At 39.8% G+C, this 16,609-nt stretch overlaps 1 protein-coding gene across 1 annotated transcript in view; it reads right to left on the bottom strand.

The window, feature by feature from the left end:
• The window catches only part of lyst (lysosomal trafficking regulator), a 145,556-nt gene that overhangs the window by 81,061 nt on the left and 47,886 nt on the right, over positions 1-16,609 (bottom strand). Inside the window, 3 exon segments of the mRNA XM_030155355.1 lie at positions 1,770-3,885; positions 9,967-10,057; positions 14,667-14,865. Of these exon segments, the coding sequence (XP_030011215.1) occupies positions 1,770-3,885; positions 9,967-10,057; positions 14,667-14,865 (2,406 nt within the window).

Below are 16,609 nucleotides of genomic sequence, written 5' to 3'. Positions count from 1 at the left end.
GTGAATATATGCATGATCTACTGGGACTGAGCAGATTTACTGAGTCTAGTTCAGATCCAGTCCTTTATCCAACACAGATACTACTGCTGTGGACCAGCAGGGCACCACTGGATTCTGGGAAATTAGCAGATTTTTACCACCTGTTTTTAAATTACCACATTATTCTTGTAATATGATGGCTTTATTGTCAGAATATGACGACTTTAATCTCATAAACGAATGACATTTTTGTTAAATTATGAGGTTTTTTTATAACTACGACTTTATTCTCATAACATTGTGATTCTGTTTGTATTTCACTTTATTATCATAAAATTATGGGTTTTATATCAATATTTTATGACTTTATACTCGTAGTGACCAGTGTTTTTATTTTCTTATGTGGCTCTAATACTCCATTGTAGCTTTATTCTCCAGTTCCCTCATATTTGAAAAACTGGGTTGGCCTCAGTTTCAGTTAGTTTACTAATCATGTAGGAGCACAAGGTTCACAATCACAAAATGAAGACAAAAACCAGGAAAGATCTGATCATGAAACCAAGAGCTGCACTAAGAAGTAACGTTAGCCAAAACAATAGGTCATTTCAGGTCTGATTGGACCCAAAAATACAGCATCAATTAATGTTAGCTGACACCAAACAGGATCCACAGATCTAGGTTTGGTTTCCTGGGTTTGTGGATCCATCCACTTCTCTTTTCTTTGTCTTTCGGTGTCTGTAAAACGATAGCTCCCACTGTTTTAAGAACCTGTTCATACAATCAATCTCACAACAGCTCTTCCCCATTTTTATCTTACCGGCCGACAGGCTGTTAGCTACTGCCATCATGCGGCGTCCGTCGGTGTCGTCCGTTGTCCGTTACAAAAATTTCAATCGTCTTCTTCTCCGAAACTACAATTCTGATTGACTTCAAACTTGGTATACAGCTTCTTTATAATGATGTGAACAAAAGTTAGTGAAATTATTTGGATCCGGATCAGATTCTGGATTTGGTGCAACTTTGAAAAATTTCCCCATTATAAGAGATAGGAAGTGGATGGATGCAATAACTCAGTAAATATAAATGATATCCGGTGTAAATTTCTACAGTCCAGCCCTGATGGGGAGATGACCAAAACATAATGTCCACATGCTGATCAGGATCTTCTTCTGGAAGATCTTCTGGAACTGACGGAAAATTTAACATGGGCTCTTATGGAGAAAAAATTTCAGTCGTCTTCTTCTCCCAAACTACAGTTCTGATTGAATTCAAACTTGGTATACAGCTTCTGTATGACGATGTCAACACAAGGTACTGAAATTATTTGGATCTGGATCTGATTCTGGATTTGGTGCGACTTTGAAAAATTTTCCCATTATAACACATAGGAAGTGGATTGATCCAATAAATCAGTATCAATGATACCAAGTTGGAATTAAAATTTTTTACAGATCTGGTTGGAATATGACCAAAACATGGGCTAGTTCTGTAATATAATAAATACACAGAACTGGGTGATAATAAATGGCATCTGGATACATTTCCCAAAGCTTTTAATTTGGCCGGTAAGCTACAGGGCCATTGGTCCTATTTTTTATCAAATATTGTTCTTCAGTTTTGACAGTGTTGAAGCCAACGCTGTCACTCATCTCCCTCTTTCTGCCACTCAGTGGGTGGAACCGCGGTGACTTCCACTAGCGGTGACGTCATGTGCATACCCTCTATAATGACATCTGATGAGGTCTGTAACCATGGAAACCACATCCAGACGTTCCCAGGATGTGACTCACCTGGACTTGAGGAGAGCGGGTAACGTCTGCAGGTAGATGAGCAGGACCTCGACGGGCAGGCACTGGGTGTGGTAGCTGCAGACCTGTGTGCACACAGTGGACACGCCCAGCTGCTGGGCATGGTGCGCTAGCTCCACCCCCCTCTGCAGAACGGGGTTGAAGATGTGGGTGTAGAGCTGCCACTGTACGATGGCGTTTCCCCTCAGGGTCAGGTGACATACGTGACCCGCTATCTGCTGACTCAGCTGCCAGTCGTCCCCAAACACCAGCTCCTGATAGGCCTCCAGGGCGTCCCACTTCCACAGCATGTCCTCGGCTCCGCCCCCGCTGGGCAGGATGCCCTGGGAGCGGTAGCACAGGCCGGCGGCGGCAGCGGGTTCACCGTGCTGCAGCGTCTCCTCCAGACCGGGGAGCTGACTGCTGTCCAGAGTACAGATGTTACAGGACGCCAGCTTGGCCTTCTCTGACGGCTGACCCCCCCCCAGCTGGTCCAGGATCAGCCTACCGAGCACACTCAGAACGTGGGACTGGTAGCTCCGCAGACCCGGGGCCTGGAAGGCGTGGAGCAGGGGCCCGACCACCGAGCGGGGGTCCATACAGCAGCAGATCCCGACGGCCTGTACCCCGGCCAGGACCTGCAGAACCGCCGGCCCGCTGGGCGACAGGCGCTGCAGGAGGCGGAGACACTGGTGGGCGCACGCCGCCAAACAGCAGCAGCGCTCTGGGTACCGCACCGCGTCGCCGTCCACACCCTCCTTACCCTCGCCGTCCTCCTCAAAGGGGTTGCGTCGCGCTGCCTGCTTGAAGGCGGACACGGGTAACCCCGACAGGTCTCTGTGGTGATGCAGGAAGTGGGAGTACTCACAGCGGCGGTGGCGTCGCCGGGCGCACACGGACTGATGCAGCTGCTCTGACTTGGCCTTCTTAACAGCACTGATGATCTTGAAAACCCCCGCAATGAGGCCTCGGAGCCTCTCGGCGGCCTCGCCCCCCACCTCAGAGTCCCTGGCCCGGCCCAGCCCCTCCAGACGCAGGGCCGTGGCCTCGAACAGCTCCAGGCCTCGGTGCTGCACGAACTCGTGGATCAGCTCCAAGGCCTGGCTGAAGAAGAACGGGTTTGGCGTGGACGCCTGTAAACATCCCAGCAGCACCTGCAGAACGCCCTCCAGGAGTTCCGGCAGCAGCAGCGCCCGGTGGCGGTAGCGGGAGAAGGAGAAGTCGTCCTGGACCTCCTGCAGCGTCTTCTTGGGCCGAGGAGCGAAGGGGTCGGTCTGGCGGTCGAGGCAGCTGCGGATTTTGAGGGTGGCTCGGAGCAGGTCGGTCAGGCTCCGCCTCAGACTGTCCGGGAGGGCGTCACTCTGACTCACGTCCACCGACATCAGATGCAGGATGGTCCTCAGGAGCATTCTCTGGACCAGGGCGATGGGCTCCTCCGTCCAGCCTCCGGCCAGCTCCTCCGCCCCCGTCCCGACCCCACCCCCTGCCCCTGGACCGCAGCAGTCTCCGAACTCGGTCAGGATCTCGGTGAGCGTGGGGACAACGCTGACCGCCAGCCCTGGGTTGTGGTTGATGCTCATGTCAAACTTGCAGACCTTCTCCAGGAGGGACAGCAGGACGTGGCACAGGTCGAACGGCGAGTTCTCCATGCGGTTGAAGATGGATATGGCGGCAGGGTCGGTGAGCGCATCGGCGTCAGTCTGCGACCCGGGGGCTCGGGGGTGGGGGTACGGTGCGCTCATGTTGTCTGTGTTGGTGCTGGCGGTGGCGGTGGTCTGTGAGGTGTCGGGACGGTGGTGTTGACAGCTCACTCTGATGGTGGAGCCATGTGACCTCCGGCTGCGAGCGCCGCCAGGCCCCAGGGCCGCTTTGTCCTCAGTGTTGGCGTCTGAATCTGAAGTCGACACCTGAGACTTACGAGCATCCTTCACCGAGTACCTTTGCGCCGTCCGCCGTGACCTCCGCGACTTCCAGCCTCCGCCGCTGCCGCCGCCACCGCTGCTGTGCGACCTCTTCCCGGCACTCTGCTCATCTGACCCCGCCTTCTGACCCGCTCTGAGAGGGACGGCCTTCACCTCCCAGTTTAGGAAAACCTCCAGTAAGGACGGCAGCGTGAAATCTGTCGACAAACGGACACATGTGAGAAGACGGTTAAACACAGATTCACAACAAACCGACACGGAACCGTTTAAAGGAAAAATATATGAGATTTACACTGAAACTAGTTAGATTTAATGTTCCTCCAGTCAGAATCGAAAACCAATCTAAATCCAACCTGCTGCTTCTTCTAAAGCAGGGCAGTCAAACTCATTTTAGTTCAGTTCCACATTCAGCTTAATTTGATCTGCAGTGGGCCGAACAGTAAAATAATAACATAATAACATAATAATATATATATATATATATATATATATATATATATATAATGTCAACTCCAAACTTTTCTCTATATTTTACAGTGAAAAAGGTAAAATTAAACAATGAAAATGTTTAAATCTACAAACTGTCCTTTCAAACAATGTGAATAACATGAACAAACAAAGAATGAGTGGAATATTAACAATATTCTGCCTCAGTTTATCATTTCCACATGTACATTATAACATACAGATACAGTGGATCTACAAATACACAAAACATTTAGTATCCGGCAGAATATTGTTAAAATTGCACTTGTGTTTCTTAAGACATTTCAGGTTCTTCACATTTGTTCACATTATTCACATTTTTTGTGAAATTATACTTTGTTTGAGTGTAAATACATGAAAATATTTACATTTACAAAGAGAAAAATTTGGAGTTGTGAGTATTTATAGATTATTATGATAGTATTTTACTGGTCTGACCCACTGGAGATTGAATTGGTCTGCATGTGGAACCTGAACTAAAATGATTGTGAATTTCTTAATATCTATTTTTGCATTTCATAAATTCATCCCAAGGGCCAGACTGGACCCTTTGGTGGGCCGGATTTGGCCCCCGGGCTGCATGTTTGACACCTGTGTTCTAAAATATTGTGTCCAGTTTTAGTCTCAGAATATGATTTTGAGTCATGTTTTAGCTTCAGTTCATAAGTAGAAAACAATTCACTGACAATGTCAATAAAATAAAATAAAATATTCATTGAGATGGTCCATCACATTAAAGAATAAAATACAGTTAAAAAAAAAAAACATATATGTAACAAAATAAAATAAAACATCAATTGAAACGGTCCTTAGCCTTAAAACAAAACTAAATAAAATCAAGAGGTAAATAACAAAGTGCTTAAACAATTTGAACAGAAAATCCAAACTAAGTCTTTAAACAGGTTTAATGTTCGTTAAATCCACGTCGTTGTCTTTAGTTTTTTACCTTATCGTCATCGGCAGCTTTTCCCCGTTTGTCCGAAGACGTGTGTTAGAGTTAATTAAAGTAAAAATGTGTGGTGTGTGTGTTAGAACTGGCGGTGGCGTTCTAAATACCAGAGTCAGTCTGAGGTCATGGGATTTTCTGCACAAACTGGACACACACCAACAAAAAAAGGACAAAACACTCGACCATTTCAGAGGAAAATAAGAACTGAAGACGTTTTACTGTCAGATCCAAACCCATCAAACCAAACTGTGGTTCAACCTCCGATAATTCACATGGATTCGACTGTAACAAAAACTATAAACACCACCAAAACTCAACGATCCCTTCCACTTTCAAACAGCACAAAACATGTTTAAGACAAAAAGTTATACAATTTTAAAAATATGAGGAAGTGTCTGTTTCTGTTTGTGAAATTATGGAACGTGACATTAAAACATCGTCCAGATACATTTATTTAATTTAAACAAACGAATAAAGACATGATTTCATTGACATATGGAACCAGAATAATTGAATATCAGGTTTTTTCCTGTTAGTAACGATAAGAATAATATTAATGTGGTAATTGAATTGAAATATTTATTTATTTACTTAGTTGTTTGTTTATTATCTTCTTTTTCCTCTTCCTCTGGTGGGATGGTCATTGTTTTGCTGATTAACTGTATTTGAAGTTTACAATAACGTCAGGAGGTTGAAATGTTGTAATATATGATTTAGGGGAAAGTTGTGGGATTAAATAAGTGTTTATTTCTCCTTCACTATTTTTCAGTAATGTAAATAACAGTAAAAATTGTGTTAAGGTGGGTTTTTTTTTGCATAAATGGATAAATTTCCTTTTTTGTTAAACCGCCATTCAATTCATACTAAATTAGGTTTATAGATTACCACTGACACAGAATAAATGTCAATACATTTTGGAAAAGGTAGGTCAAAGTTCACATTTTTTATGTTGTTTTGTTGTTTTTTATTCATCCCATTTACGTATACAGGGTGGGGAAGCAAAATTTACAATGAACATTTAGTTGTTTTTTCTCAGCAGGAACTACGTCAATTGTTTTGAAACCAAACATATACTGATGTCATAATCATACCTAACACTATTATCCATACCTTTTCAGAAACGTTTGCCCATATGAGTAATCAGGAAAGCAAACGTCAAAGAGTGTGTGATTTGCTGAATGCACTCGTCACACCAAAGGAGATTTCAAAAATAGTTGGAGTGTCCATAAAGACTGTTTATAATGGAAAGAAGAGAATGACTATGAGCAAAACTATTACCAGAAAGTCTGGAAGATACTATTAAAGAAGAATGGGAGAAGTTGTCACCCCAATATTTGAGGAACACTTGCGCAAGTTTCAGGAAGCGTGTGAAGGCAGTTATTGAGAAAGAAGGAGGACACATAGAATAAAAACATTTTCTATTATGGACATTTTCTTGTGGCAAATAAATTCTCATGACTATCAATAAACTAGTTGGTCATACACTGTCTTTCAATCCCTGCCTCAAAATATTGTAAATTTTGCTTCCCCACCCTGTAATAGGTAAAATACGTGCGAGGGGTGGGGTTTGTTGTACGTGTCACCACTTGTTTTGGTTGCTTTCTGTTGATGATCTGCTTTGTTTGTGGTTTTATTGTGATGTGTTTATTAGAGCAGAGTAATCTGAACATCTTCAACAACTGTTAAAGCTGTAGAAGTTGTTTTCGTTCCTGTTGGTGAAATTGTGGGGCTGACTTGTGGAAACAGACCCACATATTCTGGACATGTCCTCAGATCAGACCTTTCTGGGATGATATATTTGTCGCTGTGAACTAAGGCCGCATGATTCTGGCAAAAATGTGATTTTTTTGCTCAGAATTGAGATCACGATTCTCTGGTACGATTTTTTTCACAAAATGTTTCTTGCACCGCTGTCAAGGAAAATGGGTTCTTTTACCTCTGGTTCACATCTTTCATATCACTCCGCAAGTAGTCCGGTCACTTATGGTCCTGGTTGCTAAGCGACGTAAGCTGATCTGTGAAAGTCTGCAGCAAAGAAACTTCCCAGCAGCACAATGGAATTATCACCTCTGCCAAGGAACAGCAGAGGTTATGTTTACATCTGGGTTAGTCTGTTTGTTTGCGTGTTAGCAAAATAACTCAAAAAGTTACAAACGGATTTTGATGAAATTTTGACGAAATGATACTGGCACAAGGAACAAATGATAAAAATTTTGGTGGTGATCCGGGGGGGGGCTGATTTGCCTTGGCGGAGGTCTGAGGTCTGCGAGTGCTTTTCTAGTTTTACTATAAAAATTTTGGAGTGGGCGAGACTGTTGATTTTTATTAGTACTCTATTTGACCAGGTAAATTCAACTGAGGCAAGCTTCTCATTTACAATGATGACCTGGCAAAAGGCCCCAACAGACCAGAACAGTGACAAAACAAAACTCTTGATTGTTGGTTAAAGGTCGAGTTATCGTCACCGGCAAAGAAAAGAAAGGAGAAGAAGAACAGCAGAAGTCAGAGAAGTGAAAATGAAAAGACACTTGGATCTGGACGACAGAGAAGAAGACGGACATCAGATGAACTCCGCTGAATGTGAACCTTTATTAGACACCAGATCAGGTGGGTGACTCTGGCCCCTCCCACTGGGGTTTTCATCCATTTCACTTTCTTTACTGCAGACGTTCCTCTGCTCTAATTCACCCTTTCTTTACTCAACTGCAGCTGACAGCAGCAGGGTCACATGTTCTAAAGATGCTTTACCATTGGTTGAGGGAGCAGGAGGAGGAGGCGGTTCTGCGTTTGTGGGCATTTGTTTAATGCATTAAGGCATTTGTTGTTTAATGCGGCCGTGAAACAAAATGCTTAAGAATCATCCGTGTTGTATTCAGCCGTCTCCCCTTATTGATATTTTTGGTATTAGGGTTGCATGATACTGGAAAAAACTGACATTGCAATTTTTTTTACCCTGCGATATATATTGCAATATTAAATAGCTGTGTGGTGCCGACATGAATGGTCAAACTAATTAATTGTGTTTTCTCTCATTGTGGCAACAATTGCAAGACACTATCGACACAGAACGTGTTTCAGTTTCATCCTTCTGTAGCTGAAATAATTCCAGATAACTGACGTTGCTTTTCTTTTTGGCACCAAGTCTTTCTTTTTGGTGATTTTCTTTTGTTCGTTTCTCATTTTTCAGTGTCGTTACCAGTGAGACACTCCATGTGCAGGGGGCGTGGTCTGCTTCAGCAAACTGATTAAGAATGATTGTGATTGGTGGATCTCTGCATGCAGTGTGTGTCACAAACCCTTGAACTTAGACGAGAACACATTCAGTTCATTTTCCTCCTACACTGCAGGACCTGCGATGTGACTATTACGCACATGTGCTGTACATTACGATGTCGATGCTCAAACGATATATTGTACAGCTCTATTTGGTGTCATTTCATGCACAGAAAACTCAGTCCCTTCAGCAAACCTACAAAAAGTTGTGGCCTTTGCATCCTTACTAGCTCGGCATACCGTGGGTTAGGGTTAGGGTTAACTCATCACCTCCAACACATCAGATCAGAGACATCATAGTTAAGATAAAGTTAGAAAAAATTAGGTGCACCTTAAATAACTCTATCAATAAATTTTATAAAATATGGGAGCCTCTTTTACATTATGTGAATATGTTACCTGGAACTGTAAATACATTTTAGGTGTTCATATTGTTATTGACCTGTTTTGTTTATTTATTTATTTTCTTTCTCTCTTTAACGGTACCAGAATGCACTGTCTTTTTAAGTGTGTCTTGTTTGTATTGCCTTTTTTCTTTTTTTTCTTTTCCTTGGGTTCTGTTTGTTCATTATGTCCGGTGTCAATCTCTGTATTATAACTTACTTGAAATTATAAATGTTATATTTGTTATCCTCCTCAGACCCAGCTATGGGTTTTCTGTCCACATTTGTGGACACGAGTTTCAAAACTTCATACAAAAAAAAGAAAAGAAAACTGTCCACCACAAAGGACATTCCATAAAAATTTTAAAAACTGCATCTGAAAAAACTGTTGCATCATGATGTTTCCAATATAGGGACTTATTTAATAAAAAAACAAAAAAAGCTGGTACTTTGCTGACATTTCCTGGGTCTTAGGAGGTTAAAGGAAAAGTTACATAAATGTTGAAAAGTTCTATTAATAAAGTTATAAAAAAAAAAAAAAGTCGTCCGTGTTTAGAAATGAGATCGCATACATGTGCAAATCGAGATCGCAATCTTTTCACGATTAATCATGCAGCCCTACTGTGAACACAGTTTTCAACCAAACATTTTCTAAAGAATTAAAGTTTGCTATTTTAGGTGTAATCCCAGAAAGTTTAAAGGGAAATAACTGAAAATACCTTTTGCAAATTTTTACAAAACGGCAGCCATTAAATGCATGTGGTTGAAACCTGAATGCCCCACATACAACATTTGGATTGAGAAAGTAAATGAACTAAAACAAAATAAAATAAAACATCTGCTGAAATGGTCCACAGATATAAAACATTACATTAAAATAAAATAATAAAATAAAATGAGATAAGACGGCGCTTAAATTCATTACATATTAACATGTTCGACTCATATTCATTATAATATCCTCTTTTGAACTCAGTTTCCAACATTATTTTATAGATGAAGTTGAAAAGGGTGCATCTATGAAACAAAAGAAAAGGGTCTGGATTAAATAAACGTGTGGAGGTGGAGGTCTGCATCAGAGGTGGAGGTCTGCGTTGGGGGTCTGTGTCGGGGATCTGCGTGGTTAAATCCGGGTCAGGCCTGGCTTCTGTCAGACCTGGGCTCTGTTGGACCTGGGTTCTACTCACCTGGGGCTTTTTCCTCCTGGACCGGGATCTTCCAGACCAACGGCAGCAGAGACAGCAGCAGGGTCAGCAGCTCCTCCCGACACGTCAACTCCTGGAGAAGAGGAAGAAGAAGAAGACACCGAGATGAACCAGAGAACACCTCCTCTGGGGGGGTGGGGCCTCATGCCGAGTTAGGACACACTCCCCAGAACACAGAGGTCCAACAGAACCGAGGACGTTTACCTCAAACTGGACGTACATGAATGTATCTCTGCAGATTCTGTATTATTATTATTATTATTATTATTATTATTATTATCTTTAAATAATCTTCATCCGGTTGCATCTTTATGTTGTTTTTGTCTTTTTTTTTTTTTTTTTTTTTTTAAATTGCGTCTTGTATCACATGTTAAGTGTCCATTGAACACTTTAAATCTCTTTTAAACTTAGAAAGTGTGATTTTTATTTATTTTATCTGCCGGTTGTGTTTTAGATGTTTTTATCCTATTTTATTTTGTGCCTATTTTTACCAGTTTCAGTATATTTTTATTCAGATTTCTGCTATTTTATCTATACATTATGAATTTTATTCATATCTTTGTACACCACTTGTTATAACAATGCTAATAAATACACTTAATTTTCTTGTTTTCATCCAGTTACATCTTTTATATCAGACATTGTTTTGTTTGTTTTTTGCTACACCCACAGTTTAACTTGTTTTTTTCCCGTTTTTTTTTTTTTTTTTTTCAGTTTTCCACTCTGTTCGGTTTTCAGAGTGTGAAAGCACTTATCGACATTTAGGATGATAATTACGAGCAGAAAGGTTTTGTCTGTTTTGTCAATTGAATCAACATTTTCTGAGATAATACACAGATGTAATAATATCCGGTTTAATACCATCTACAGACACATTAAATATGAGTATTTTTATGTATCTGAATACTTTGTCCACCTCTAAAAACACCTACACTCGTGTCGCAGATTAATTTGTTTCTCTTCATATTTTTTCATAGTTTCACTAGTGCATATTTTCTGGTTTCTGTCTTCCGTGCACTTTATTTTTGTATTTTGCTGCTGTCAGCTGAGGAATTTCCCCACAGACGGATCAATAAAGTCTGTCTGATCTGATCTAATAATAATAATAATAACTATAAAAATTTGCATTTATAAAGCATTTTTCATTCGGCAGAATCTCAGAGTGCTACAGAGAGAAAACAGTCCAATAAAAAATTAAAAATTATATCAAAGTATTACATCTTATCTTACCCTATCTGTACTGAAAACACCTCCAGTTCAACTGTTTTAAACCGTTTCAGTGTGTGTTTATCTTCTGTAAATGCGTCTTTAATGTGTCTGGAATGCTGGGGGCGGGGCCATGGGGCCAGGGGGCCGGCGTTCGGGGAAATGCAGCATCCACGTGGACGACGTCATGTGATCCGGAGCATTCCTCACTGGACGGAGAAGCAGCTCCTCCAAGTGTTAATTAAAAACAATCAGCCTCCTCCAGGTGTAAATTAAAAATAATCAGAGGCTTCATGACAGCGTCCTGGTGTTTTCTACCCACTGTGGAATGATCCGACTCACAGATCCATGCTCCAAATGAAACTAGAGTCCAAGAATAAAAGATTCTGACTCCATTTCAAGTGTTTATGGACCGATTTGTACGAACATTACTTCAGAGAAACTCCAGCTCATCCTGGTCCAAACAGGTTTACTGCTTATCTGACCTTCAACCATTTCATCAGAACCAAGAAGCACCGGGTCAGAAACCACATTCATTTAATTAACTGAGGTTTTAATTTAGAAAAATAGAAAAAACTATGAAATAACAACAAAAAACACATATTAAATTTGCCTATGAAACAGTAGTAGAAATAGTAGAGTCATGTTTTACCTTCAGTTCATGTGCAGAAAATAATTGAAAATATACATTAAAATAAAATAAATTAAATTAAATTAAATTAATGTATACATATTTCTGTTGTTATTTTAGGGGTCTGGCCCAGTTTAGATCAAATTTGACTGAATGGTGAACCTAAACTAAACCCCTGCTCTAGTTCAATGACAAAACCACTGACAGTTTTACTCTAAATTACACATAAATTACTTAGTAACTCTGGTGTCTAAAAGAAAATGAGCTCATATCTTTACCAAATCCCTCCTCCTTCCTCTGATCCATCCTCTCCTTATTACTTTCTTTAATTATTTCACTCATTTGCTGTTGTGTTTTTGTCCAGTCGTGTCTTTTATGTTTTTTTCTGCCTAATTTTTCTTTACTGGTGGCATTTTTACTATTTTTCTCATTATTTTAGGACTTTTTTTTTAGGTCTAATTTAACCATCTGGTTTCTCGACCTTTTGCTTAAATATCAGTCCTTAAACTGTAAAGCTATAATAACCTGACATTTACTGTGATAATCATTGATATTAAATGAACCGAGGCTGCAGGCAGGTGCACATTCAGTCTGGTGTAAACTCCCACTCCACAAACATCCACACGTGAAATATAAACACAACAGCCGTGGTGGAAATCTGGAATCTTTAAACGAGTGATATTTTGTCTTTTTTCAATGTAATTCTTCCTTTTCCCACATTTCCCTGTGGTCTCCATAAAATGTAAATACTCTGGGTGTGAATTCTTCATTCATTCAACTCCACAGGTCCATCTTCAACCCTATTTCTGAGTAATAACACCAGAAAGGTGGTTTGGAGCGCTGGCCCTTTAAATGCACATCAGCCACTTCAGGCCCCGCCCCCTCCAGGTTGTCAGCTGTGCTGCTCTGTCCCGTTCAACCAACAGCTGAACATTTGAGGTACTGGGCTCCAAGTTTGGAGATATTTTCAATCTGGAAGACAACCGCTGATGACGACAAACAATTACGGAGAAATACTGGAGAAATGTTGGTCTGAAGTCTGGACCTGATATGTGCAAATGTGGAGACAGAATGAGTTAGAGACACAACCAGTTAAGAAGGAATTCAAACAGGTTGGAGAAATCCATGGGATTTTTGTCCAAATGAATATAAAGATAGTTTTGCAGCAGCTGGAGGGTTCAAATTCAAACTGTATGAACTATTAGGGTCCAAATACACAAAGAAATGAACCACAGACTAAGAAAAGTGGGTTTAGATAAATATGACCACTTTAAATAATGTACTAAACCAGTGTTTTTCAACCTTTTTTTGGCTTGTGACCCCATTTTGAAATCACAAATGTCTGGTGACCAGACATTTTTTTGCTAAAAGCAATTTGTTTTTGATCAGGTATACTATGCTGCAAATAAACATTAATTTTAGAGGACATTTAGTCTATATAATGTATATAATGCACCTTTTTGGTGTCTGCTTCTCACTTTCTCTTAGATGTCTTAGTGGGGCCAGGCGGGTGAAGAAATCTGTCCATTCTGTTTGGTTCAGTTTTCTGATTGAGACTGTGTCCGGCAGGTTGAAGCGTAGTAACGCACATGGTCACATGACCAGGTCAGTCAGGATATGCCCTCTCAGATATTATATCCTGCATTTTATTTGAACTGGATTTTTATTAGGAAAAGTGTGTGGTGTTTAAATTAGAATGAAATATATACTGAATCATTTTATCATTTTATCGTTTTTATTCAGAATTTTATTTAATTATCAATTACTAGAAATTTCAGGCGACCCCATGTTGAAAAACACTGTATGAAATCCTTCATGTGTCTGTGACAGATGGACGTATCTGCACATCATGTCTGTCACTGGAGTTGAATGGAAACGCATGATAAAAGTCAGACCTCATCTGGAGATGAAACCCTTTAACGACCTCAGTTCAACACTCATGCATCTGCAGATCAGTTCCACATGGACCAGATCTGATCAGAGCAGATTCACTTAGACACATGTAGCTCTGTATGGATTATCAATGACCACGAGGTTAATGTGGAGACCCCATCATTAACTTTGACTTCTACTGTTTAAAAGGACAGAAATGAGCTCAGATAATACACACATCTATTTACTCCTGGAGGTAAAACCCACTGGACGGTTCAGTAAAGTCAGCTGTTTTTATCTCACTGACCAATAGGCTGTGAGCTGGTCAAGGCCAAGGCTCCGGCATGGCTGTCGGCATCATTGTAAATTTCCTTTAAACATCTTCTCTGAAATTATTGGTCGTATTCATTTAAATTTTATGTGTATCTTCCTTGGGACAATGTCTATAAAGTTTGTTCAGTTTTGAGAAATTTAGATTTTTTAAGTTTTTAAATATTAAAAATGTGCCTTTACACATAATGATTATTTTTGTCCATTTTCTTGATTAATTTGTTCATTTTGTGGAATTTTTTGTTAATATTGTTGATTATTTTGTTCTTTTTGTGTATTACTTTATTCATTTTGTTGATCATTTTGTTCACTGAAATATTACAAATGTTCCTTTCCTTCTACTGGTCCATATGTTGATGGTTTAGAACATGTAAATGGTTCCAGATACCAGCCTAGTTCCTATTGATCACTGATAGAAGTCATATATGGACTGTGATTGGATGAGTTGAGTTCTCTTCCAGTGAAAGTCCCGCCCACTTCTATTGTTAGATTGATCTCCTGCATTGATTCTTGACAGAATATGCTGGTGACATACAGCTGATGGTCCTATATTTTCATTTCAGTGTCAGTTTTATGAGTCGGTCTGTGTCGACCAATCAGCTTCTTCCTTCTCTGGATCCGTTTCATCTCTACCGTTTCTCACCTGGTCGATGATGGCGTCCAGCGTGCTGAGCAGGAGGAAGCCCCGCCCCCGGACCAGGTACTCCCCTAGGGCCACCATGTGACTCTCCTCCTCGTCCTCGTCACGCGACTCTGCCCTCTGGGCCACGGCGCTGCACAGCTGATGGACGTCCGTCAGGAACTCCCTGGCCAGAGTGTTACTGGCCCCACTCATGTCTGAGCTGCAGCACAAAAAAACCCAAAAAAAAAAACCCAACAGATGTAAGGACGGAAAGAGTCAACAATATACGACAAAAAAACAAAAACATACACAAACCCTCCCACAGACACTGACTGGAGAACACCAGAACTCACACACTGACACAGAACAGTAGAAAAAGACAACGGTAAATAAAGGTAAACGAGGGTGGGACTGGATAAACAGAGGGTAATTCATACTCCCTTTAAGGCACAACAGTTGTTCCATTTTCTTTTTTTTTTGTCTTGTCTTTTTTTTTCCCCTATATTTTGTATTGTTTGTGTCTGAAATCAACTAAACTAAAAACTAGGGATGTAACAATTACCGGTGTAACGATAAACCACGGTAAAATTGCAGACGTTTAGTATTACCGTTTAAATTCTAATTATCATGATAACCGTGTTTGATTACCACACTTTTAGGGGAAAAAAACCCTATGTAAAGATCTGCTTTTATATCAAATATAGTATAGTTTAAATGTCTTACAATTTTAATTTTATATACCTAATATTTGGAACCAATATTCACTTTTGAAGTCCTTGAAAAGGTTCGTTAAGCATCTGTGTGTTATTTATGCAATAAAGTATATACATTTTTCCAATTGGATTTTATATTTTTTTGTGTTTTCAGGCCTTTTGTGTTGATACAGTAGGTTACAGTGAAAAAAAATAGACAGATGATAGAGATGAAGTTGTGCTGAAAAAAAAAATACCACACATGGGTATAGTAAACATTTGTTTATATTGTATGTAAAGGCAAAATCAAAAGTACTGAAAAACGGACAAAATAGGCTCAGACCACTAAGGGTTAATATTTGAATGTTTCTGCCAAGCGAAAGTGCATTGTGCCAATTATTTTATTTTATTTTAATATTATTTTTTAAAATATAACTTGGTTAAATTATTTCAGTGTGTGTATGAGTACTTTTTGAACATTTTGAGCAAAATTTCAACAATACCGTGATAATAATGATAACCGTGATAATTTTGGTCACAATAACCGTGATATGAAATTTTCATATTGTTACATCCCTACTAAAAATTAATTATTACTGTTTTATTTTTTATTATTATCATGACTGCTGTATTTAGTTTTTTTTTCACATATATGTACACATGTTCATAAGAATATATGTATGTTATTCATACATATATTAATATATAATTTGGTGCAAGTCTATGTGGTGTGAATGGGTGTGTGTATGAGTGTTTGCGTTGTTCTGATTCATGTTCTTTATGTATATTATTATTTACTTTGTTTACTTTTCATTATAAAACTTAAATACCAATAAAAATAGTGTGAAGAAAAAAAACTAAACTAAAAACTAAAAACCCTTTTTGGACGACTGTGTCTATGGTGACACATTTTTACATCCACAGTCATTCAAATTATATCGACAAAATCCATCGTCATCTTTTATCTGAGGTTGGGTTGTTCCTATTGGTCTAGAACCCATTAGGGTAGAGGTCTGCATTGGCTGAGGGAGAGGTGTGGAAGTGGGCGGGGCTTAGAGCAGCAGAGTGCAGTCAGTGAGAGAGAGATGGAAGATTTTTATAACTTTTATTAGTGTTTTATCAAGGTTTTAGTGGTGGATTCTTGTAAATAATTGTATATAATAGTGATAATGCTGTTTTGAAGAGTTCTACTAGTGTGATTCTCAGGTTTTGCTGGGTTTTTTTCTCCTTTTTTCCCACTATTTTATCTGTATTTTTGTGGTTTGTATAGTT

Source organism: Sphaeramia orbicularis, chromosome 15 (assembly GCF_902148855.1).
Source record: "Sphaeramia orbicularis chromosome 15, fSphaOr1.1, whole genome shotgun sequence".
NCBI lineage: Eukaryota > Metazoa > Chordata > Actinopteri > Kurtiformes > Apogonidae > Sphaeramia > Sphaeramia orbicularis.
The sequence above is the reverse complement of the archived record's forward strand: the minus strand, read 5'-3'. Positions and strand labels throughout refer to the sequence as shown.